At 35.7% G+C, this 26,327-nt stretch overlaps 1 protein-coding gene and 2 non-coding genes across 3 annotated transcripts; all 3 read left to right on the top strand.

Moving 5' to 3' along the window:
- The first annotated feature begins 10,442 nt into the window (after window positions 1–10,442).
- Window positions 10,443–16,594, top strand: LOC141812199 (E3 ubiquitin-protein ligase SIS3). Its single transcript, XM_074700233.1, has 11 exons — window positions 10,443–10,609; window positions 10,703–10,844; window positions 10,929–10,967; window positions 11,083–11,149; window positions 11,235–11,308; window positions 13,694–13,832; window positions 13,935–14,027; window positions 14,679–14,744; window positions 15,358–15,474; window positions 15,726–15,839; window positions 16,021–16,594. The coding sequence occupies exons 2-11, from the start codon at window positions 10,816–10,818 to the stop codon at window positions 16,414–16,416; spliced, it is 1,134 nt and encodes a 377-aa protein (XP_074556334.1). The 5' UTR covers window positions 10,443–10,609; window positions 10,703–10,815; the 3' UTR covers window positions 16,417–16,594.
- Window positions 16,595–19,460: 2,866 nt separating this feature from the next.
- LOC141812386 (small nucleolar RNA snoR1) lies at window positions 19,461–19,556 on the top strand. Its single transcript, XR_012600271.1, has one exon. It is a non-coding gene; the product is annotated as a small nucleolar RNA snoR1 (small nucleolar RNA).
- A 247-nt stretch (window positions 19,557–19,803) lies between these two features.
- On the top strand, window positions 19,804–19,898 carry LOC141812385 (small nucleolar RNA snoR1). Its single transcript, XR_012600270.1, has one exon. It is a non-coding gene; the product is annotated as a small nucleolar RNA snoR1 (small nucleolar RNA).
- The last annotated feature ends 6,429 nt before the right edge of the window (window positions 19,899–26,327 follow it).

Genomic DNA, 26,327 nt, shown 5'->3' with positions numbered 1-26,327 from the left:
ACCTATTAACCCTTTAAATGGTTATAGTTAATTTAAATGGCTTGGTTTAATTTATTAAAAGCTAGGTTAACCACTATTAATTGAGTTCCAATAGCCCTAATAAACCCAATGAAATTATAAGCCTCTAATGACAATTATTAGAGTTAGAAAATCTTCCCTTAATCATTATCAATTAGGGTAAATTGTTTACAATTAACCCCCTATTGTTCTCGTATTTTACACTCACGAATTTATTTGGTTCCTAACCCCCCAGGATTAATGTATGCAAGGCCTGTATACAGGAGGTGCCTGTCGACTAATGGTTTTCTTTTTAGAACTTTTTCGAAGGCGAAAAACTCATTTTACAGTCCAATAATATAAAGTGTAAATACAAAATGTAAGGCTTAAAATGAAAATATCCGTGTAGCCAATCTGGAAGTTCTTGAGCACCGCGCACTCCTCTTGGAACTTCCCCAATTGCACGAGTAGAGCGTTGATCGCGTTCGACAGTACCGCAGAACGAAGAGTCGTAAAGATTAGAGTTGTGTCTTAGTGCTAGTCGTATAGGCCATATAAAGACGTTTTCGAGCGCTGGATCCCTTTCCGAGAGCCCCAAATCGATCCGATCCAATCCGATTCCATCGATCTTTATCAGGATCAATTCCACTCGATTCGGGCACCTGGAAAATATAGGGGCGCCTGGACCGTCTAAGCACTTGGATCTGCCCTAGTCCAGGCACCTAAACCTCACTAGATCACTTTGACTATTCCAAGTGCTTGGATCTAATAGAGGCACCTGGAATCAGTCAACCAGATTTGACCTGAGTTGACTTCTAGGCTTGATTCAGCTAGTTCTGTTTGCTCCTCTTATGCTTTCTCAATCTTGCTTTCGGATCCTGGTTCTACAAGATTAACATACAAACAGACAAGCAACCTAAGCAACTTATAGTCCATCTGACCTACTAGGCTTACCTAAGCCTTACCCTGTAGGTCTAACCTACTAAGTTGACCTATATCTAACTTTCAATTAGGACTAATCACTTTCATAGGTAAACTTCCCACCTGTTAAATATTTGATTATCCTTGACCTATTTGGACTTTCCCTTACCTAACCTCCAATTAGGACTAGTCACTTTCATAGGTAGACTTCTTACCTACTAAACATCCGGTCACCATTAACCTGATTAGACTTTCCCTTATCAAACCTTCAGTTAGGACTTCCTTGCTCAACTTCACTGACTAGGACTTCCTGCCTAGCTTTACTCACCAGGTCTTCCTTGCTCAACCTCCAATCAGGACTCTTCTACCTAGTCTCAACTAGGACTTCTTTTGCATAGCCTCCAACTAGGACTTCACCTTGCCTGATCCAACAGACTAAAACTTTCTTGCTTGATTCAACTGACTAGGACTCCTTGCTAGTCTTTTGGTCAAACTGACCTGACTAGACTTCACTCACATCCAAATATTAGGTGTTATTTGAATCAACCCTTAGTCAAACTGATCATAACTAGGTATATTTTCAAACATCAAAACTCTGAGGATAGACTAGTGCTTGATGTGCGTAGGATGTATACCTGTTTTCATGCTTTATTTGCACATTTTTCTGATTTCCTTGTCTAGCCTCAACTAGGACTTCTCCTTGCTTGGTCTAACCAACTAAAACTTCTTACTAGTCTTCTGGTCAATCTTGATATGACTAAACTTCACTCACATCAAATATTAGGTCATGTTTGGATCAACCCTTGGTCAAACAGATCAAACCTAGGTGTATTGTCAAACATTGAAACTCTAAGGATAGACTAGTGATCCTTGCACCAACAATCTTTTTTTTATGTTTAATAATTTCTTCAATTTAAAATTAGATCAGGGTTTATTAGCTTGAGAGAAATCTAGATTTTTAACTTAAGTCTCTTCTCCTCCTTTTCATACATCAAAAAGATTATTAAATTGTACCAACAATCATGGTATGCCCTATGATCACAACTTAGTTTTGACAGTTCTTAAAAGACTATAAGAGTTTTCAAAAATGATTTTGAAATAATTTTTTTTTAAAAAATTCAAAATAATTTCTCAAAAGTTTTTTAAACCTAGTTTTGAAAGAATTTTTCAACATATTTCAAAATAGTTTTTCAAGAGAGTTTGAAATGATGGTTATAAAAAATATATTTCAACATATTTTTAAGTTATTTTTAAAATAGATGGTTTTGAAAAACTAATTATTATCCTTTTAAATCATAATATCCCTGTTAACCTGACACGTCCTTAGAACTCTTTGTTAACCATAAAGCAATCTTTCTATGTGTCTTAGAGTTTAACCCAAATTAAAAGGATAATTTTTAAAATAATTTTGAACCACATTTTAAAATGCTTTTCAAAGATTTTTTAAAATTTTTCAAGAATTTATAAAAGATAGTTTTGAAATATGTTTGCACTTTTGATTTTGGACATCCCCCTTACGTTTCATTTGGGAGGAGGTGAGGGAAAGGAAGGGAAGGGTAAAGAAGGGGAAAGAGAATCTTAACCCTTGTTTGGGATGGAGTGAGTTAAGGAGGGGAAGGGGAGAGAAGGGTAAGCTTTACCCTTACATGCTCATGAATCGACATAATTTCTTACACCCCGATTTGGGGTGTACCGAAGGGGAAGGAAAATTTAAAAAATATTTATTCCAATTTTATCCTTATGTTAAAATATTAATTATTAAAATAACTCATCCATTAGGTATTTTGTTTTACACCGTCGCACCTCATCATATAACGCAGCCGTCACAGGATCTCATCGCTCGTACTCTTCGACGTTGACCTCGTCGTAAATTTCTCTGAAGATAAAACTCAAGAGAATAGAGACAGGTAATCATAATCTCCTCCTCCTCCTCCTCCTTCCTGCCCTCAGCAACAGTCTCATATCTGAATGGACAAGAGCGCATACTGTAGTTGTTGTCTTTGTCATTCTCCATTGGAAAGTGTTAATAATACGAATATATGATTTTATCTTTGCCATATGCTGGTCATATTGCATCTAACTTGACGTTTGTTGATTTTGATAACATTTTAAACAATCACTGTCGAACAATAGATTGGGTAAGAAATCTTAAGATATTCAATGGACAGTTCATCTTGTGACTGAATGCTGGACTAGGTTTCTAGTGTGGAAGTAAAATATCAAGCGCAATGAACCTTGATTTATTGTATCACTTTAAGATACACAATCTCTCTTTCATCAAGTATAAAGGCAAACTTGCTGTTGACAGAGACTAAACAACAGGAAACACTCCAATATCACATAGTTTGATACCATTTAGACTTGAACTTATCCTCATGTCGCCACACTTATGTATTCGAAAAATCTTTCACCATTTTCATTTGAGCTCCTTTTTTGCATAGAGCAAAGTCAAGTATCAAATAAAATTATGTTTATTTATGTTCAATTTTTAAGGTTAGGATTTCTTATTGTGCATTTGAATTTTTTCCAAATAAATATAGTTGTTGCACTCTAGGCTTACTAGCGTAAACATATCGCGTGATCTTAATTTAAAAAATATGAGATTTTTTTTACTTTCTATTTAACAGTATGAATATCTTGTATGATATTAATTTATTTTTTTCATTTATTTGATTATAGATGGGTGATCAAAATGGTAAACATAATGAGTTCATTAAGTTGCATCGTATGCATCAACTCGTATCAACACAAGTTGTTTGTTTGGTTGCGGCACAAACAAAATAATCAAATTCCTTGTCTTGTACTATTAGAAGGGGAACATGTACAAAATGAATTAATGACAAAATTGCTAACTAATGATCAATGTCATAGTATAATTAGAATGGGTCCTTCTGTATTTGTGGGATTGTGTAATCTTTTAGTCAAAGAAGGTGGTTTACGACCTACCACAAGGATTACTGTACAAGAACAAGTAGCAAAATCACTCTATTTGTTAGGTCACAATGTTACAAATCGTGAACTTGACTTCTTTTTCTATCGATCAGGAGACATAGTGAGTCATCATTTCCATAATATTTTAAGAGCTATAATGGAGTTGGAGGATAAATTTCTCAAACAACTGGATGGGTCACAAGTTTATTCAGAAATCTTCACTAGCAATCGATTCTACCCATTTTTTAAGGTAAAAGTATTATTCTTATCTTTTGACTAGTAAAGATTAATGTCTATATATTCATAATTATTAATAATTTAAACATGGTATATTAGGATTGTGTTGGAGCAATAGATGGAACACATATTCGTGTTAAAGTTTCTCCCTTTGATGTCCCAAAGTTTTGTGGTAGAAAGGATTTTTCAATATAAAATATTTTAGCAGCATGCACATTTGATTTAAAATTCACTTATGTCTTAGCCGGGTGGGAAGGGACAGCATCCGACTCAAGAATAATAAAAAATACATTAACCCGACAAGAGTGTCTTAAAATCCCAGAAGGTAAATTAAATGACATATATTGTGATTGGGCTTTCCTTGCTTTTACAATTTAATAACATATTTTTTGGGAAAATACTATCTTGTTGATGCTGGATTCATGTTGAAAAGCGGTCTTATTACACCATATCAATGAGAATGTTATCATTTGAAAGAATATAGCTGCAATCCACCACGAAATGCTCGGGAGTTATTTAATCTTCGACATTCTTCCTTGTACAATGCAATTGAAAGAGCTTTTGGCGTCCTTAAGAAGAGATTTGCTATTATAGGAAGTTCAACAGAGCCAAATTATGGAGTTGAAACTCAAAAAGAAATTATTCTCTATTGTTGTATTTTGCACAATTACCTGATTAATGTTGATCCAGATGAGGGATTGCTTGCCGAGGTTGATGCTGAACTTAATAATAATAGTGATCATCAAGAAGAAAATCATAGTAATAGAGATGACAATGAAGATGCAAGAAGGGGAGAGGGATTCCATAGCTGCGGCTATGTGGTTAAATTATAATATGTGATATTTATGTTAATTTGTTTATCTTGCGATTTTGGACAAATTTTCTTGTAATTGGATGATTGTGAATGTTGACATTTTAATTTATTATGTTACTTGAATATTATGTCATATGACTATTTATGTGATTCTATGTTTGATTGTTACTATATTTTAATTTTTAAGGATGCCAAAAAACAAGAACTAGCAATGTGAAAATGCAAGTGCAAACAAGGCGAATAATCAGTGTGTTTGGAATAAAGTAATGGATGATGCTCTTATTGATGCATATTTGAACCAACATAATATAGGCAACAGGGTTGGTGGAGCCTTGACTACACATGCATTTGAAAATATTATGAATGAATTGAAAGAAAAATTTTCCGACAAACTTATCGATAAGGATAGAGTTCAAAATCGCATGAAACATATTAAAAGAGGTTGGTTTTCATATTATGATGTATTCAAGATGGTATGAGTAGTTTTTATAGGATCCCATCACAGAATTCTTCAATGTTGAACTTGAAGTTTAGCAACAACTAATTGAGATGTGTATGCATTTAAAAAATATATTTAATTTTCTTTTGTGATACTATCTATGAATGAATGTTTGATATAATTATATTGTAATTTGTAGATCAAACTAGCAGCTGTCGAATGGAAGAGCAAGCCTCTTCAAAATTATAAAAAGTTAGTTCAATTATATGGGCAAGATAGGGCTACAGGACAACATGCCAACACTGCGTCAGAAATGTGAAAGAGAAGAGCTAACATGGAAGTGGAGAATAATATTAGTGAAAATCATTTCAAAACCATTGATAATGTTGAATTTATGATATCTCAACAAGAAATCCATTTGGATAATTCAAATGCAATTAATATAATGAGGATGTTTAAATTTCAACTCCTAGTTCTGAACCAACTAAATCTAACTAACTCTTCTGTTGGAGTATCATCAAAGAACAAGAGTGCAAAGAAAGGTAAAGTTGATGATCATGATAGTATAAGCAAATTAATTGACCATGTAGCTCAAGCCATTATGAACTTTCCATTCTTGAGAATGAAGTGTGGAATTTGTTGACTTAATTAGGTGTTGAGCAATATATAATTTCTACATGCTATTTGTATCTTGTTCAACACCCGAAGATGTTGAGAGCTTTACTTGGATGCCCTTTTGAATATCGCAAAAATTTATTATTCCAAATGATGGATGGAGAGAATCTACCGCATGATTAGTTTGTTACTTGTTGGATTATATATATTTGGATATTATGTAATATGTATGCATTTAAATGCTATGTACTTGGATGATTTTGGATGTTTGCTAAACTATTATTATTTAATGTAAGACTTGTTACTTGATGATTTTGGATGTTTGTTAGTTTTAGATTTTTACATTAGTAATTTTTTATAGAAATATATGTAAAAATATTGATTTATCCTTTGTCGTATCAAAGTGTACAGATTCTATATTTCACATACTTATTATATGTCTACTCATTATTTCTTTAATTTTTTTTATTTATTTAAGTAGTAAATATTAATTTTTGTTGGTCTCATGAGATACACATTTTTTTCATATATAGATTTATTTTAAGAAGTAGGGGTATTTTTATAATTTTATACATTTAACCTTGATTCCCTTTCTTTTCCTCCCAAATAAGATAATACATGTTATGTTAATGAACCTTCCTTTCCTCCCAAACAAGGAGAATATAAATACTTCTCTTTCCCTCCCTTTCCCTCCCTTCCCCTTTCGTTAATGAAGCTTCTCTGACCCCATCCAAATAGAGGGTTAATCTGACACTCCTTATTACCCACAAAGCAAATTCCCTATGTGTGTAATAGGTTAATCCAAGTCAACAGAACTAATAGTTTATGATTTTTAAAATTCTTTTCAAAATATAAATTTTAATTGAACTTTCAATTTGGACTTCCCCCTATCCTAGTTAAGGAGGAGGTATTTTAAGAAGTACCTCCTCCTTAACTAGATAATCTCTTAGGTCATCCTTGTTAATCATAAGAATTTTCTACTTATGTGTCTTAAATTTCTAGACCTAGTGTTGACCTAAAGGTTCTGTCTCTAAGTGTTGGTTAATCAATTTTCAAAGATTTATATTTTTAAAAATCATACTATAAGTACACACAGCAAACATGAATTTCAAGTAATTATCAAATTTTTCAAAAATAATTTTTAAAAAATAATTTAATAATTTTAAAAAATATTTTTTAAAACTTTATACTTTAATTATTCTTATCATCTCACCCATTCTAAGTGCCTCAATACATGGCATATAAGGGTTGCCTTAAGGGTTTTATGAGATGATTTGTCAATTTTATCTTTATTAATTTTAAGTTAAATTCTATTAAGTATTTGACCTTTGTTAGATTTAGATTTAATCGTCAGTTGGTTAAGTCCACATTTAAAAAATTAACTTCCAGATCATGGCGAGGTAGGGGCCTTCTTAGTTATAGGTGTTGGGTTGCAAGGATGCAAACATAGTCCCACATCTAAAGTACATGGAAAAGATCATGGAGTTAAAAGGATGGAAAGTATCTCCATTGGAATGAGGCCTTTTGGGGAGAGTCTAAGAACAAAGCCATGAGGGTTTAGGCCCAAAGTGGACAATATCATATCATTGTGGAGATATTTTGATTCCATCGGTACTAACAAGTGGTATCAGAGTGAGACCGCTCTTCACCGGACTAACCGTCGGATGAGCCATGATCCAAATCTAACCATGCGGTTTGAACCTTAAACAAAGGAAGTGGGTGCTCCCGTGTTTGAATCAAGAAGACTAGACACCAGGTGAGAAGTCCTAGTAGGTCGGATAGACCAAGGGGCAAAAAGTCCTAGTTGCGACTAGGTGGTAAGTCCTAGTAGGTCAGGTGGACCGAGGGGCAAAAAAAAAGTCCTAGCTGCGGCTAGGTAGGAAGTCCTAGTAGGTCGGGTGGATCGAGGGGCAAAAAGTCCTGGTGGGTCAAGGATTCAGACATAAAAAATGACGTTGAGGAGGGCCTGTGGTCCTTTGTTTGAGGGGGGGATTGTTGGGTTGCAAGGATGCAAACATAGTCCCACATCTAAAATAGGAAAGTATCTCCATTGGAATGAGGCCTTTTGGGGAGAGTCCAAGAACAAAGCCATGAGGGTTTAGGCCCAAAGTGGACAATATCATACCATTGTGGAGATATTTTGATTCCATCGGTACTAACAATAGGAACAACGACCATTTCCTTAGACAAAAACTTTTTTAAAAAATTATGACCTTAATCAACTTCTTGAAAAACCTTGGTCTAACTAGTCAAGAAGTGATGAAGTAATATCATTTAAATCTTTTTCGGAGGCTCAAACATCAATGTGATACACTATATTTAGAGTAGTAATTTTTTTAACTCAATTCAAGCATGATAAATGATGTCAAAAGTACATTATAAGGGTCATGATGATCATACTCACTCACCAACACTATAAATGAGTTCCTTGGACTTCTATTTTTTTTTAAGATATCATATTTTTAATTTTTTTAATGGTGAAGATCTATCAATCGATTTCGTTCAAAAGTAGCTAATGGACTTAGAGATTTTGAAATGACTTCAAACAAAGACCAACATAGATTAAGATTAAATATTTCTAAAAAAGAAGAACAAGATCATTGTATAACATACTAAATATCAATTTACAACAAATGAACTATAATAGATCTCAAGTTGATAGTTTCCTTTTATTTCACATAACAATAGGAAGAAGTAAATCTTTAATGATACATTTCAAATTTGATAAGTTGTAAAAGAACATATAACATAGTTTTATTATATCATAAAAGGTTGTCATATCTTATATATAACATGCATGATATTCTTAGTTAAATATATGCTTGAACAATGTTTAGTATCTTATCTTGCAATTTTCCTTTTCATATTTTTCATTTCTTATCTGAATAGGAACGATAAGATGATCTAAAATCCACTTCTAATATTTTCTTTCTCTATTCAACGTCTATGAACTTAGACAAAATAACTAGTTTTATGAAGTAAACACTCAAATTTCATTTGTATTTCTTTGCACAACTAGTTGACTTCTTGCTATTTTGATTCCAGACCTCTTGCTTTAGATTCTTTTATTATATTTAGTCTTTTGCAAGAAGATATAAATATTCTACAAATAGCAATTAAAGAGATTCCTTTTAATTCACAAGAAAAAAAATAGTTCATCATCAAACACATAGAAGTTAGTGTATGACACTCACTCTAAAGGAACATCTTCAACCAACATCAAGCCACCATCTTTGTCTTTGTAAGTGATGACATATTTACATCCATTACAATCTTCTTTTCTCGATAATTCTCCTGCAAGAGATGTGAGAATCAATAATTTGTAGTAATAATTATTGAGAAATACAAACACATATCAGTTTGTGATAGTAGTAGTAATTAAGTCATGCTTGCTTACTTAAGGAAAATTATTTGAATATGCTATCAGAGGTCTCCTTGAGTTCTTTATATCTCTTGTAAACTTTAAAGTCAACTTTTTGAAGTAAGGAGTCCCATCCATGCTAACCTTCACAAATAACTAGACAGCGTCTACCTCCATCTCTACCTTAAGTTGCATCTTGTCATTTCATCAAACAACTACTGGTAAAAAAAATAAAACCATTCTAAAATACACAAAGTTTACATCTTTGATCCAAAATAAAAAAAAACTTACTTCACCACTAAGAACGCACTAACACTCTTACAATCGGAGTCATCCTTTGGCGAAGAATCGTCAAAGTCAATCTCATCCTCTAAAAGCGCTCATTTTTCTGCCCCTCGTAATCAACTTCTCTAACCCATCGGAGCCTGACAGACCAAGTCGTAGCTTGGTGCCTTTGATGTAGCTTGCCATGGCTTCCATGTCGCTCATTTTCTTCTAAATCTTGATCAGAAACACTATTGATTCCCAAGGCTCATCATGAATCGATCTAAAACTCTAGCCTTGATCTCAAACTACCGGCGACTCGCCGTGTCTCTTTGCGCCGTTGGATGGAAGCGAAGGGGATGATGAAGAAAACTCATCGAAACGAAGATGAAGGAGGAGGGCTAATTTTGGAGGAGGGTTGAGAGATTAGATTTTTTTTAGCAGAGAAAATAAAATGCTTTAGAGTTTTTTTTTTATTTAGATGAACAGTGAAAAAGAAGATGAGTATTATAATAAAAAAATGAGAAGGGATACACAATTTGATCCGTTGAAAAAATGGACTAAATATTTTGGACAATACATAAAATCAAGTATGCGTATTGATAAAATGCTATATTTTTAAATTATTTATTATACATTTTTTGTTTAGACTTATTTATCATTAAATTAGTAAAAAGTGAAATCCGTTAATACCTGCTCATTTTAAAACTATTTATTATACATTTTTTGGGCCATTCTTGGAGTGAGGTCTATCGATTCCCCATAGCCCATTAATACCTGCACGCAGAAATGTCATTATATTATTATTTTGTTTATCCATATAAATCCCTTTGCAAAGTAACAGACTGCTCGAGTGATGCCCATCACATAGTTTACTTCTTGTAGTCTGTCGGTGTTCAGCGTCCAATCCACGAATTTGGCCCAGCGGCGACACCACCGATTAAAGGCAGAAGCCACCGTCCGGTGGCGACGCTGGCGGATTCCCCTTCATCGCCTCAATTGAAGTGCTCTTTGGTGGCACACTTCTACTGTAGTTTCGCTGGGCTTCGATCTCACTTTTATCTCTGTTTTTTGCTGGTATCGGTTAATCGAATCCTTTAAGCCTTGCCTTTCGATCCCACAGAAACGTGCGAGAAATTCCCGTTGCCGTGTTGGTTTTTATTTTTGGGGGTTGGAATGGAGGATCGGAGGCGTTTCCTGAACTGGATCTAGGGTTTTAGATGAGACATTTGCACCATGGCGATGCGGGGCGTCGATTTCAAGTGGTGAGTTGAATTCCATTATTTCCGTCGAAGAACTGTGCAGCTATTTTTGGGTGTTGGAATACTCCTTGCTTTAATTGCTCGCAGGTACGACGGATTCTTCTTGTCCATGTTGGCTACGAGCATGTATCCTTGGGCCTTGATCGGGTGATTTAGTCCTTGAATTTTAAGATTTTGTTTGTTCTTCTATTGGCTCGTTGGATTAGGAGGGTTTTGATCTTTCTTGACGAGGTTTTGTTAGAATTATTGTGTCGATCAACTGGAAGCGATACCATCTATGCACGCATCCCTTACACATATGGATTGTGGTGAGTAGTAAACAACATTGGCGTTTGTAACGTTGAGGGAACTACTGATTTTTTTGAGTGAGCTCAAGATGACTTCTGATTTCAGGTTGACTATACCACTGTTTTCATATTTCGACTGCTAATGTTTGTGGACAACGGGCTTGCAGCTGGAATGGGTTTGTAAGTACCACAACTTCATCATCCAACAACTTAGCAACTTGTGTATAAATATGATGATCATCTTTCTTCAAGTGATGCAATTTTCAATAGTTTTTAAAGAATTATATCAATATTTAAAATTATTTTAGGCCAATTGACGTAAAAAGATCCCTAATTTTGTTTTGCTAGAATTATGATTCTTTTGTCCATTGTGTAGATTAGGTTGCATCGGCATGTAGTGATTTGGAAAAACCATTGTCTTGGGCATTTTAGCATATTGTCATACAACACATTGTCCTGTTGCCTAGCATCAGGAGAAATCACTATGAGATTGTTTGGTGCATTTCAAAAGCCTATCTTTCCCAACTGTGTTTGGTGCATTTCAAAAGCCTATCTTTCCCAACTGAAGGCTAGCTTTAGTGTCCTAGATATGAATTTTGTCCTTCGTTTAGTCATACGATAAATTTAAATCTTAGAAGAATGTCATATATTTATTAACTAGGAGAGGTGTGGATGAGAATCAGTGGGTGTTCTTTTTGGAGTCCCATTAGATACTGAAACATGCTTGACCATAACATAGCTGCAGGCACAGAATACTAATGTTTACATTTTTTTGCCAATCATACCTCTTGGCATAGATTGCAAAGTATTGTTAACTAGGTCACCTGAATAGTTCATCTTGTTGAGAACCATCATCTTCATATGGGATTGAGTTAGCTAAAATATCATCATCTGGCTGCCTCTCTTCCATACATACTTGCCTCCAACTCAAAACTATCCTCTAGTACATCTTCTACTAAACGTTGAGTATGACTATCGGGTCTTTGACCTTCTTCTCTTTAACAATCTCACTTCCAATTGATTGAAGCATATCTTCATCACTGTGTGCTGTCATTTATTTTCACATTTATATCAATCAAATGTCGAAGAGAGGAGCTGGGATCATTATGTGCTGTGGCACAGTCTTTCGTGACTCTGAATTCATAACCGCCCTGGCATAATTTCATGTACCAGGTCTAATTATCACATACGTCGATGGCTAGTTGAGTCCTAGTTTTATTCTTATTCTTTCACAATTGCCTGTTTAGGTCAACCATTAATGCTTGTAAATCAGGATTCACAAAAAACAAGAGGATGGTTGATCATCATTCGTAGAACTATTATTGATGTCTGAAGTCTGAGTAGAGTTTACATTAGGAAGCTGAGAAAAAGATACTGAGAAGAAGATACTTGTGTGTTTTTTGACTTTCTAGTGCGTTCATAAACAAAAAATCTAGCTGGAAGTTGTTCATCACCTTCTATTTATTTGACATTGTCATTCACTTTGAGTTTCGCTCTCGGTTGACTGTGAAGTCAAAATAGTCACTATATTGCTTTTTGAAACCTCTTTGGTGGTTGAGGTAGATGTCAATCCAGATGTTATGTTGGTTTTCAATTCTCGACAACTATGACAATATTTCGTCTGTAATTGTTTCATCCCTACGAAGTAGGATGTAGAAATTAAAACATACATTGTCCAATTATTTATGAACTTCTATCGGATCAGGATTTGTTTTTTGAGCCCCAATAGAATTAGAATTTATAGATGACAGCAATCTCAAAAAATAAATCATATTGTGATCCATCTTAAAGAAAATGGCACTCTAATTTAACTCTAGTTGATCTTATAGTTATATTTGAAAGGACGACATAAGCTTACTCCTTATGAATGTTGTTAGGCAACTCACCAACAGGGTAGTTGCTGGTGGTATTTTAGGTTTATGTAGCAGAGCAATGGTTGTGAAGGAGACACTGCCAAAATTAGTTTCCAAACAAACATCTTCAACCTCTGTCATTGCAATAGGGCCTTAGATAGCTAGAGGTTGAAGTTTTTGTTGGAAATGCCAGGATGATGAGATTGTCTGAAGCATTCAGTGATTGGACACTGACAAAGCTTGAAGTGACAGGGTTATTGATGATGGTGTTCTCTATGAGGTTTGTTTTCCTAAACAAAATACATGATGGAACCAGTTAATAGGTCCACTGGAAAAAGGTGCTGAAATGGGGGCATTTCTGGTAGAGAAAAAAGGACCTTTTTGGGCAGTTTATGGAAATGGAGTCTTGCCAGGTCGAAATTGAAAATAGGTGTCAATTTTGGTGGGTAATTTTCCATTATGTACGTGTAGTTACAGATAATGCATCTTTATTGGTATTTTAAATAAAAAAGATAATATTACTGGCCTCCGAATGCCACATTCTTAAAGTCAACAAATGCTTGCAGCACCAGTGGCTTTATGGTTAATTGTTGATTAGGTGCTGCTAAATACCCTGCTTGTCATATTTTTTCTTGTAATAGTGTTAGTTATGAATTGGTATTCTTTATGCTTGGTGAATTCTCAATGCTTTGTATTGCATGCTCTATTTTAGAGATCTTGGATCAGAACAAAGATATGCTCGCTTTTGTGGAAGGCTAGTGGTTCTTTCCATTCTCATTTTGCTCCTTTATCCTTTTCTTTGGGTTTGGACTGTGGTTGGCACATTATGGTTCACCAGCGCAAGAAGCTGTGTAAGTTCTCCCTCAACTGTTCAATTGTACCACTATAGTATCAGAACCTATGAACACCAGCTAGTGATTTCTACTCTCCATTTTTGTTCTTGATGGTTACAGCTGCCAGAAGAAGGCCAGAAATGGGGGTTTCTCATTTGGCTGCTTTTCAGTTATTGTGGATTAGTTTGCATAGCATGTATTTCTGCTGGAAAGGTTTGTTATGTATATGCATGTCTGTACATAACCTCATTTTCTAATTTCCATTAGTGGTTTATGATGATTTAATTCATATATAGTGAACTTACCTGCTTGACTTATGTTGCTTGAATGGTATGTGCATGTGCCGTCATTCTTCGCTGAGTTAGAACTGCTATATTTTTCACTGAGAAAAGTATATTTAATTTCCTTTAGGAGCTGTTTGTTGAAGCCAAACTATGAAAAGTCTTCTTGAAGAAAATAAATTCAAACGTTTCAACCTTTTGATGCAGATAATTAATTTCTATGTACGACAAGATGAACTTGACAAGATACTTGATTATCATTATTGATAATCTAAAGGCATTTTCCATCAGCTTTTTGTTTTCTAATATTTTGAGATTTTCATGCTTTTTTTTGCATTAAACATGATACGGTCTCCATTAAGGACAGATGTTAATTCCCCTTGCAGTCTCTAAGTGGGTCTAGGAGAATTTTTGTTGCTTGGTGTTTCAAAGTCAGTGTATATGATGTGCTAATGAATAATTGTGGATGAGAACATATCGTGCCATTTATGTAGTGTTTCAATTTATTGGATAAAAGTGTAAGATTTTTTTTTTTTAAATTCATTTTTCCCTCCAATATATTGTAAATCTAAGTTTGTTGCAGTGGCTGACACGTAGGCAAGCCCACTTACAGCGTGCTCAACATGGAATTCCAATCTCAGAATACAGGGTGAGATCCTTTGATGATGTTCCAAAGCACCTTAAATATCCTTCTAGGAAACCTAGCTTGTTTTCTTTTCCAAAGATATTAGAACTACTAATTACTTGTGCTACGTTTTGTTGATAGATTGTTTTGGTTGTTAACTCCACTTACCATGCTCTCATATTGTGTGCAATACCTTTCAGGTCCAGTTTTTCTTACAACGCTCTCTTGTTGTTTTGACCGAGAATGAATATTGAAGTCTTAGCATATTTCATATTTTTCCAAAATCATTGTTTACCTTGATTATTTTTTAATTAAATGTACTAAAATTGAACTTGAAATTTGTTGTACAATGTTAAAAATGATTATGTTCATAATGACAATAATCTGAATTAAGAAAGCTACTGCCATTGTGTTAATAACTAACAGTTGAGATTAGTTGATTTACTTGATTATCTGTCTGGTAATGAGTTGCAATATCATTTTTTACTATAACATTGAACCATCAAAATCTATGTTCTTGTTGACAATAGGCTTTATGGTTATCCTATAGGAATCGGAGTAAACTGATGCTTTTTTTCTTGCTTATAGTTTATATGATGTGCACTCGTATTGCATGTGTAACATGTTGATTCTTCAGGTTCTGGTCGACATGATTAGAGTACCTGATTGGGCATTTGAAGCTGCCGGTCAGGAACTGAGTGGAATGGGTCAAGATACTGCCTACCATCCAGGACTTTATCTAACGACAGCCCAGGTACTTTCATCTGAAATTTTAGGAAAATCGTGCGTTCTCAAATTCCATTAAACCTTTGTTATTTCTTGCTCATATTCTTGATCTAAAGAGTTCAAGTAGGTGGACTCCTTCAATTACTTACTATGTTGTTGTCTTTCTTTTTTAGCTACTTTTGTAATATTTACAAATGTTTTGTCGAGCTCAACCGTTGGATATTTATCAACTTTTGTTTTCTTTTTTTACATCGATTTCCATACTGCTTTGTATGGTAGAGGGAAGCCGTGGAGGCACTTATTCAAGAACTTCCCAAGTTTCGATTGAAGGGAGTTCCGACTGACTGCAGTGAATGCCCCATCTGCCTCGAAGAATTCTGCGTTGGCAATGAGGTAATGATGCTGTTAGTTATCTTCTGTGCTTAAGATGACGCATCCTGATGCTTGACATGAATCATAACTGGAAATTTTGCTTCAGTTCATTTGTACACGTCCAAGGAGACAATTATCAGTCAAAATGCATGCGTTGTTAATCTATCATTTGGATTCTGAAGTGGCCGCTCAATTTATGCAGGTCCGAGGACTCCCATGCGCTCACAACTTCCACGTGGAGTGCATCGACCAGTGGCTCCGGCTGAACGTGAAATGTCCAAGATGCCGCTGCTCTGTGTTTCCCAATCTGGACCTGAGCGCCCTCTCCAACCTCCAAGCGGATTCAGAACGCCCTTCGCCCGGCGAGGTCGCAACTGCCTCACGGTATGTGCGGACGCAACAGCCTACTGGCCAGAGCTATCTCCTGCGGCTGCAGGAGCTGCTCCGCTCTGTGCGCGGTGAGAATGCAGGTGCAGGTGACAACTTTGTGGACGTTGAGAGTGGAGGAGTGCAGGTAGTCGTCTCTCAGGTGCCGCCTAATATAATTGTCCCTGTTGTGTCCTATAATGTTGTTGACCGAGCTCTTGACCGTGAATAACATGTTTATTATTTGGATATAAGCCATAGATGCCAATCACGCCCGTTGCTCCTCAATGGAAGGCTCTCTTGGTTTAGAGTCGCCTGGTTTGTGCTTGGGAATCACTATGTTTAGGCTTTTTTGACCGCGTACCTTTATTTTTTTGGGAAGATTTGACATGCGAGTTGAATTTGCTAATTTAAAGCCGATCAATTAAAGAAGCAAAAAAGAAAATTCGATTATCCTTTGTCTCCTGCTAGTATGATACGTTGAATTTGCCCCTTTTTCTATTAGTTTGAAGGTTGAGTTTTTTTCGTGTTCAGTGGTTTCTCGATTTATTTTTTCATAAATGGTCGTGGGGCGATCGTGTAAAATTACAAGTAGATTCCACCTTTATGCAGAAGAAAAAGAAGAATTTTTTTTATTAGATTCCACCTAAATTATAAATACGATAATATTAATGCACCTGAAAATATAGGATATTAATAAATTTGCGAGAATGAGCTTCATGTAAAAAATATATTTTTAAATTTAAATAAATTATTTTAGACAATTAGTTAGTTATTATTATAACTTTTTTTTGAAAAATATTAGGATATAAATTTAATTATTTAGAATAAATAAAATTAGTATTAGATTTATTGTGAGCGAGATTTTTATAAAAAAATATTTTTGAAAATTGATACTTTTGGGAAAATAAACTTTCTTATGCGAGTTTTGACTAAAACTATTTTTTGAAATATTTAAAATAATAAAATCTTTTAGCCAATATTATTAAATAGTTTTAACTAAAAAAGTACTTGTTGGATTTTTTTTTTGTTTTTTTGAAAAACTTGAAAATTTATTTTTGTGAAAATTTGAAATTCAACGATTTGAATGTTTAGTAAAAATGAGCTGTTTGACTTGTTTGAGGCAAGTAGATTCTGGGCCCAAAAATTTCGAATCCTACCCGATTTCCACACCCATCCATCCGTTCTATATAACGCATCCCTTTGAGGGTTTCATACGCAGCAGGAGCAACCGCCGCCGCCGGCCTCTTCCTGATCCACCTCTTACCCTTTCTCTAGGCGTTTTACTTCCTTGATTATGATCTCGTATCTTCTCATTTGCAGTTGGTGAAGAAGATGGCTTATGCTTTTGGGCTACGTCCAAAAGTTGCTCCGGTGAGTATTATCTCATTTGGAGAAAGCGGCTGCCTTGAGAAGGCAATACCTTTTTTTTCCAGCGATATAGCATGCGAGATTTTGTATTCCATTAATTTTCCCTTGCTTTTACTAGCTTCACTGAGTATCAATGACTTGTCATCGGTTGTTCAACTGTCTTTGGTTTGTATGGTTTGTTTGGATAAGTTTTCAGGTGATACACTTTTCCAGAATCTTAAAGTTGTTTTCTCGTCCTTTAATGACCATTGAGATTTTTTCGCCTATTGATCTTCAACAATAAAAAAAAACGTCAACTTTGCATGGGTTTTGCATATTTATACGCACAACTTCTTGCTTTCCAACCATGAGAGGAAGCTGTTGGTTATGTTTCTGTTGGCTTCATATCTTGTTTTATTTGTTGACTGTAGGACCCTATATGATATCCTGAGTTTTAAGAAATTTTATGCCCATGTTTATAAGATTTAAATTCTAAATAGGACTTCTGCTATTTGAAATGCAGTATAGAGATAATTGAAGGTTCGAAATAGAGGCTAGAGGGAGGGTGTGAATAGCCTCTTTTAAAGTTTCTACAAGGGTAAATTCACAATGAAAAAACAAAGACAAAAAATGAAAAAAAAAACAATATACCAGCTGAAATGTAAATGATAAAGTATAAAGACAATTCAAACATGATGATTTATGTGGTTCGGCAGCCCTTGGCTTTTATTCCACTGCCTATGACCCTTAGTGGGTCACTTCTTAAATTTCACTAATTTTCTCTTCTGAAACCTTTTAGAGGTTCAGAAACCTTGATTGACTAATTGACTAGATTACAAACAGAGATGAGCAACTTTTCATTTATCTTGAGTTAATTGACTTGTCGACTCAAATATTAGTCAGCTGAAAAATACATTTAGTTGACTGAAAAAACACAGACTAAGACCATTTCTTTGCACTCTAATCTAACCCATGATTAGCCCACCATTACATATGTTCTCACACTCAACTTTGCACAAATGAAATCTACTAAGAGAGAGTTCAGAAAATATCTTTCTCTAGAACTCTATATTGTTGAGAATTCTTGCTTCCTGAACTTCCTCTAATGGTAAGCATCGAGTCAACCTTGAGTTAGGACTTTTGCTTGCCAAACATGTGGCCACTCTTAACCTACACAATAGGCACATCTTATTAGTAAGCATCAGATGATCTAACTCAAATATTTATTGAAACATTAAAACTCATTTGCACCAACAATAATTGCCTTTCATAGGTTTGCAATTGTCTAGCAGATTATAATTTTGAAATGTTCAGTGCATTCTACCCTTTCATCTAATCTTGTATTCTCTGCAATCAATGGAACAACTGTGTAACTTAATTTCTGTTTTATCCATATTTTGAATTATGCTTCTGCAATAGTTCAATATTTTGTATCGTTTCATCTTCGGAAAGTTTGATCTTGTGACAGACATACTGTTTTGTCATTTGGAGTTATGGGCGCAATGTAAAATTGCATGTTATGTGATCATGAAAGGGGACATGGCAATGCAATTTCTTGTGGGTATCTTGAAAGTCAGTATAATTTACTGAGGATAAACTTTGGTGAAGCATGCACGTCTGTGTAAATCAGGTCCCAATTGATCTTGCAATTAAGTACGAGAGTAGTAATTAATAACCCATTGGAAGTAATAGTAAATTATTGCTTGTTTGTTGTACTTCTGTATTGTTGGTATGATCCCTGGCTTTGCTTCTCATGTTCACATGTTTATTGCTGGATATCCCTTGCAGCTATTATGTTCCATAATTAAAGTCTGATTGACTTTAGTCTCCTTTTAGAGGATTATATCTCACTAATTAAATAATTGTAACTATGCTTGTTTATCTCTTTTGATAAGACAATATCGCAAATGAGCAAGGATTAAAAAGGGTAATGATGATCATTGCTTCTTCTGACACCTCTTGTTTGAGATGGGCTGCTTCATGCCAGCTCTTCTTTGAGCAGAGTAGCAAATGTCTGAAACCCTTTCATGATCTAATTGTATAAGTGACATGATTCCTAAATCCCGCTACCTGGCTTTCTAGTTTTTTTATCCTTTGTTGTACGACCAAATGATTCATTTCTTTTTCACATTTCTTTTTATTTAATTATCCCAAGTTCATAACAAATAATTCTCAGTAGAGAAAGCATCCATGTAATGCCAAAACTGAGTCATTTGTTGTGATTATTTCTTTTCGTCAATAGTTGAATGATTTTAGCTTCTTGTTCTTGGGCCATGATGAATAATGCTCTTTTTTTCTGACACCTCTTGTTTGAGAAAGGCTTTAATGCCTCTTCCTTGAGCAGATTTAGCAATGAACTGAGCCCTCGTTAATAGTCCTTTTTTGATCCACCCTATCATTATTCCTTTTGAACTATTTTGTTTTCATACAAAATACTTTTATCCATACAAATGAATGTATGGAGTTGGCAGGTATGATCTCTCATTCTTAGTGGAGGTTGAGCTGCGCCGGTTACAGAGGAAATTGGCATTCCAGTCGCTGCAAGTCTCACGTTTGGTATTCACTGAGTCACCAAAGATTGTGCCATGAAATTATCAAAAATTAAATATGAATGTGCCATCCTCAACTGATATCCAGGTTCTTTTTATAAGTTTTACATTTCTTTGCTTTTTTACGGATTTCACCTAGTTGGATAAAGACTTGACTTGGTCGTTGATATCATTGTTATATTTCTTTACTTTTCTTAACTTTAATCGATCTATGTACGCAAAAAGTTTCAACTGTTTCGCAGCAATGAATATGTGCGCTTAAGAAATGTAGAGGCTTCTTGGCATTTATGGAACATGAAATATTAGTTTAAGCAGATTAGCAGGATCATTTTTATTATTATTATTATTGTTTAAATGGTTACATTAGCAAGTTTGTGTGGTATTTTTTTTTTTCCTTTTGCCTACTTTGTTTGTGCTAATAAGCAAATGCTTATGCTTCATTCTGACAGTCAAAACAAGCTCCTTCAATGCATTTTTGAGTGACTAAATCTGATAGGCAGTCAAAATAAGTTTTTTTAGCAATCAAATATTATGCTAATCAGTCGAAATAAGCTATATTGAATTAGTCAAAATCCAATCGCACGAGGAGTTCAAATGATATCACATCTATAGTACTAAACATTCTATTACGATAGACCCTAATGGAGAATTTAAAAATGTAACAAATTTTGATGATGGCGAAGATGGCCTGGGGTTTGTGGCTTACCTTCCTCGGTGGGCTGCCCTTTCTATTCAATAGAGGTAGGAAGGGCTGAGGTTAGACGGGAAGGAACGGCAGGAAATCTACTTAAGTCGACTTCTAAGCGACCTCATGAGTTGTTCGAAAGGTTCATTTGGGTTGTTGCTCAATAGGTTTGTCAACGTGCAGATTGAGCTCGCAGAGGAAAGGACAAGTGAGGCCAAACGATTCCAGATCTACATACCGGACATTAACACGTTTTTCGACTAGTTGTGGAGTAATGGTGCCTTGTAAAATTGATCTATATAAAGACTTTTTTGGACGTCTGTATCCCTTTCTGAGCGTTTGGAATCGATCTGATTCGATTATGTTGATCTTTATCGGGATCAATTTCATATGATTCGAGCACCTGGAACATATAGGAGTGCCTGGACCGTTCGGACATCTGGATCAGATCCAGGTGCTTGGATCTACTCTAGTTCAAGCCCCTAAACTTCACTGGGTCGCTTGGATTGTTTCGGGCGCTCGAATCCAATAGGGGCACCTTGAATCAGTCAATTAGATTTGACCTGAGTTGACTTCTGATTTGGTTCGGCTGTTTCTGTTTGCTCCTTTTATGATTCCTCAGTCATGCTTTCAACTTTTGGTTCTTGCAAGATTAGCATACAAACAAATAAACAATATAAGTCTAACCCTAGTGATCTACTAGGGTTACCTACGCATTACCTTGTAAGTTTAACCTACTAGGTTTACCCGTGCCTAACTTTCAAGTAGGACTAGTCACTATCATAGGTAGACTTCTCATTTGTCAAACATCCAGTCACTTTTGACCAACTTAGACTTTCTCTTGCCAAATCTCCAGTTAGGACTTTCTGTCCAGCTTCACTCATCAAGACTTCTCCTAGCCTTCAACTAGGACTTTCTCTACCTAACCTCCAGTTAGGACTTCCTGCCTAGCTTCACTCACCAGGGCTTCTCCTAGCCTCTAACTAGGACTAACTACCCTTCAACTAGGATTTCCTCTGCCTAATCTCTAGCTAGAACTTTTCCTACATTGCCTCCAGTTAGGACTTCTTCTTACCTAGTCAACCTGTCTAGGACTTCTTTGCTCGATCCAATTGATTAGGACTTTTAGCTAGTTTTTTTGGTCAAACTGACTTGATTAGACTTCACTCACATCCAAATATTAGATTCTGTTTGGATTAACCCTGGGTCAAATTGATTAAATCTAAGTGTATTATCAAACATTGAAACTCTAGAGATAGACTAGTGCTCCTTGCACCAACAGAAGATGCCTGAAGGAGATGGGGCATTAAATGTCTTCTTTTTCACGGTCTCAAGATAAATTTTGCAGTTTATTCGCCAGTGTTCCACTTTGCTACAATGATGATTTGCTCCCTTTGGTGTATATTCTTCTTTCTTAGCCTTTTTCTTTCCCTTAGCTTGATCTTTTGACTTCCTCTTCTTAGAACCTTTCTTCGAATTGTGAATTAATATCACAACTTTTTGTTCTTTCTTAACAGATGACTCTACTGGTTTAAGCATGCTGATTAGTTCTGAAATTGTGCATGTAAGATGATGCATTCGATAGTTCATTACAAACTGCGAATAGCTATCAGGCAAACTATGTAGAATTAAGTCAATACTTAACTTATGATCTATCACAAATCCAAATGATCCCAATCACTCAATGAAGTCATTCATCTTTAGTACAAATTGCACCACAAATGAACCCTTTTGCATCTTAAAGCGAAAGAGAAGTTTGGTGATCTCGAACCGTTCAGATTTAGCTTGCTTATCAAACAACTCATGAAGATGGTAAATAATCGTATAAGCATCCATATACTCATATTATTTTTGTAGTTCAAGAGACATCGAGGCTAGTATGATATAACTACCAAGCTCTGAATTAGTCGTATATTTCAGATGAACCAACATTTGATCCGATGTTGCATCATTAGGTAGTCTCAGGGAAAGAGGCTCTTTGAGGACATAAGTTATCTTCTCAACCTGAGAACAATTCTTAGATTTTGAAGCCAGTCTAAGAAGTTTAGTTCAGTCAATTTATTGGTGTCTAAAATTGAGTGCAAATTTAAAGAAGTCATACTAACTCTATTAAAGTAGAAATACACAATTGATATATAAGAGAGATAAATTTATTATTATGTAATGCAAACAATTTAGATGCATAAATGGGAGTCCTACTTGCTTATCAAATTCAAGAGTCCTCACTTTGAATTTAAAAGATGGTAGGTTTTCTCCAAGTGGATTGATATCCACTATAGATAAGAACAACCTTGAAGAGAATTCAACAAACCATCTTTATTTCTAGTGGTAGCAAATATATCAATTATATATCATATTATGTTATCAACTAATTGATATTTGCATAAACATCGAGTTGTTAAATTATTAACATATATCCATTAAATGTATATCACTCAATTTTACTCCTATCCACATTAACCTTGAAGAGAGTCCAACAAGTCAATCCTTCAAATTAAAGTCGACTCATTAATCATGAGATCATATCTCGATGGTCTAAACATGTCTAATTTAAAATTGAGCTTGGAAAGAGTCTAACAATCCATGCTTAAAATTAAACTCTGATTCTAGACCACATTAATAGAAGGTGTAAGCTTTAAAATTTAAACAAGGGCTTTCTTATTTGGTCTCATCATTTATATGTAACATAGAAAAACTATTTACATACATTTACATGGCATAATTATGATATTTAATATAACATGTATTAATCATATTAAGCATGCATATGTTATGGTATACATTATAACACAAGTTATTGTTATTAATTAATTTCGGATACATATATATTAAAAAAATTCAATTTCATAAAATATAATTTTTTTATTAGATTAGAAAATAATTTTTAAATCTAATTATATATATATATATATATATATCGAAAATGCTAGGTTGCGCGCTGGCTTCGTATGTGTCCGTGCGCGACAGTGGGATCACCGTCCATCACGCATGATCGCGAAGATCGGACAGTTCAAAAGTGGGAATGCACAGTGCCGCAAGCGCCCGACCCGTCGCTGTTCTCGCCGTTGCCGCTTCGCGGTCTGGCCACCGTCGACCGCCGACTGTCGGACCGAGCTCGATCAACGCGCCACTCACCGGCGCGCTGATCGATGTCGGATTCCGGTCGGATTATGGCCGGAATCTGGTCGAAAACTGCCGAACCAGCGCGGGGGCCACTGTGGGCCAAATCACGATCGATTTCTGGCCAAATCGCGGCCTGAGACCGGTCAAGAAAGGATCATCGGCAGCCGGCGGTCCTTCCTCGATCGATCTCTGGTCGCGATTTGACCCACAATGGCCCGTGCGCTGGTTCGACGGTTTCCGACCGAATTCGATCGAATTTCGACCATAATCCGGTCGGAATCCGACGTCGGTCGGTGTGCCGGCGAGTGGCGCGTCGACCGGGCTCGGTTTGGCAGCTGGTCGGTGCGCCGGTGAGTTGCGCGTCGGTCGGGCTTGGTCCGGCGGCCGGCGGTGGCCGAACGGCGAAGCGGCAGCGGCGACAGTGGGTGGGTGTTGGGGGTGTCGCGCACGGGTCGCGTAAATACCCGTCGCGTAGCATATCATTTCTCTCTATATATATATATTAGAAAAAAATTTAAATATGAAAAATTTTAATTTAATTAAAAATTAATTTCAAATTTTAAAAATTTTTCTAATCATATTATGAAATAATTTCTAAAATTAAATTTTCCAATAAATTTGAAAACTTTTTCAAATGTGAAAAATTTGTATATTGGATTAGGAAACTATTTTTTTACTAAAATATTCTAACATATTCAAAATATAATTTTAGACAACCTACAACACATCAAACAAAGATCTACGATTTATATTGAACACACGATGGCTCTGAAACCACTATTAGATTCTCGATATGCGTATTTTAAAATTTATGTTTCTATAAATATTAAGAGGAAGTGTAATAAATATTTTATTAATTTCTATGCATAACAACTACACTATGATACATACACATGCAAGCATAATCATAAATAATAAATTTATACTTTTTGGATGACGCAAAGCGAAAACAACATCAACTAGCAACCTTTAGTAAGGTTGCCTCTACTTGTATCCATGCCGAGATATCATCAAGATGACTTCCCTAAGTCACGTGTGGTGTCTCCTCTTCGATACTAGTCAAAGGAGGAAGATAAGCGATCCGAGAGAGAACCTACGATTCGATTTCGTTTTCGACGGCTTGAAGTAATTCGATGATATGAATCAGATTGAATGGAGGCAACCACACCATCATTCGAAGGTCATATGGTTCGCTATCAAGAAGGGACAGTGAACCTAAAGGGCGTGGTTGTTTCAGTGACAACAATTGTTTCAAAACAATAGACAAAATGAAAGGAAGAAGCAAAAACATCAACTAATAACCTTGAGCAAGGTTGCCTCTACTTGTATCCATGTTGAGATCTCCTCAAGATGACTTCCCTAAGTCATGTGTCTTGTCCCCGCTTCGATACTAGTCAAAGGAGAGAGACAAGCGATCCTAGAGAGGACCTGTGGTCCAATTTTGTATCCGACAGCTTGAAGCAAGTTAGCGATACAAATCAGATTAAACGGAGACGATCACATCATCGTTCGAAGGTTGTATGATTCGTTGTCATGAAGGGACAGTGAACCTAAATAGCGTGGTTGTTCTAGTTGTTGGGATTGTTTCGGTGCAATGCACGTATTTTTACGTTTTGGAAACATGCGTAGCGGAAATAGAACGACAATAGTTATACAAATTATCACAACACACGCATGCATAGTAAGGAAATAGTAAGTATAAGACATAGTAGAAAATTAAAATTTTACAGAATTAATTATTCTATGCATACCTGGCGTATGACACTAAGCGGGAAGGGCATCAATCGTACAGTCCTGTTTTGAGTCCTACCTTTACTGGTGATCCACATGAAATAATCTTCAAGACGGCTTCCAAAGCCTTAAGTCACGCCACAGTCTTCAGTACTAACCGATGAGTAGTAACGATCAATACGAGAGAAAACCCTAATATCAAAATACGCAACAACACATGTCGCGATCATTTCCGGGGCTTTCTTTCTATTGTTGGGAATTACAATTCCGACAATACAAAACACAGAAAAATCATCGGAATACTTTCCGAGAAAAGGAAACGTCGTAGGCACACGATAAAATCTCTAAAAACAACTCGCAATCTCGGAAAACCCACAACTTCTTCGTCCAACAAAGAATTCCACGAAAACTTCTCTAGGGAACTGTTCGGTGACAGCAATTGGGGTTTTAAGAACCTCGAAGTGGCAGCACCTTCACCCTTCACTGAAACCCTAGTTGGTCGGCGGTGGAGCAAGGTGGCAGCGGTGGCGGCGGTGGCCGAGCTTGGGAGCAAGCGGGAGCAAGGGGAAAGGTAAAGGTACTTATTCTCGGCTCTCCTTCGACGATTGTCTCCTCCGGTAGTCGGCAAGATCGCGCTCAAGCTCGGTCACAGCGATGGCGGTGAGAAAATAGGGCAGAAGGGGGAAAAGCTAGGGTTTTCCTCTT

Source organism: Curcuma longa, chromosome 18 (genome assembly GCF_044706935.1).
Source record: "Curcuma longa cultivar G26 ecotype Majalengka, Jawa Barat chromosome 18, ITB_CL_G26_1.1, whole genome shotgun sequence".
NCBI lineage: Eukaryota > Viridiplantae > Streptophyta > Magnoliopsida > Zingiberales > Zingiberaceae > Curcuma > Curcuma longa.
The sequence above is the reverse complement of the archived record's forward strand: the minus strand, read 5'-3'. Positions and strand labels throughout refer to the sequence as shown.

What these genes read in the sequence shown, in the direction of transcription:
- LOC141812199 (XM_074700233.1), top strand. Translation starts at nt 10,816, where the DNA reads ATGGCGATGCGGGGCGTCGATTTCAAGTG. An exon ending in TCCATGTTGGCTACGAGCAT is followed by an intron (nt 10,968 to 11,082) that starts GTATCCTTGGGC and finishes AGGTTTTGTTAG; the next exon opens with AATTATTGTGTCGATCAACT. An exon ending in TTCCAATCTCAGAATACAGG is followed by an intron (nt 14,745 to 15,357) that starts GTGAGATCCTTT and finishes TTGATTCTTCAG; the next exon opens with GTTCTGGTCGACATGATTAG.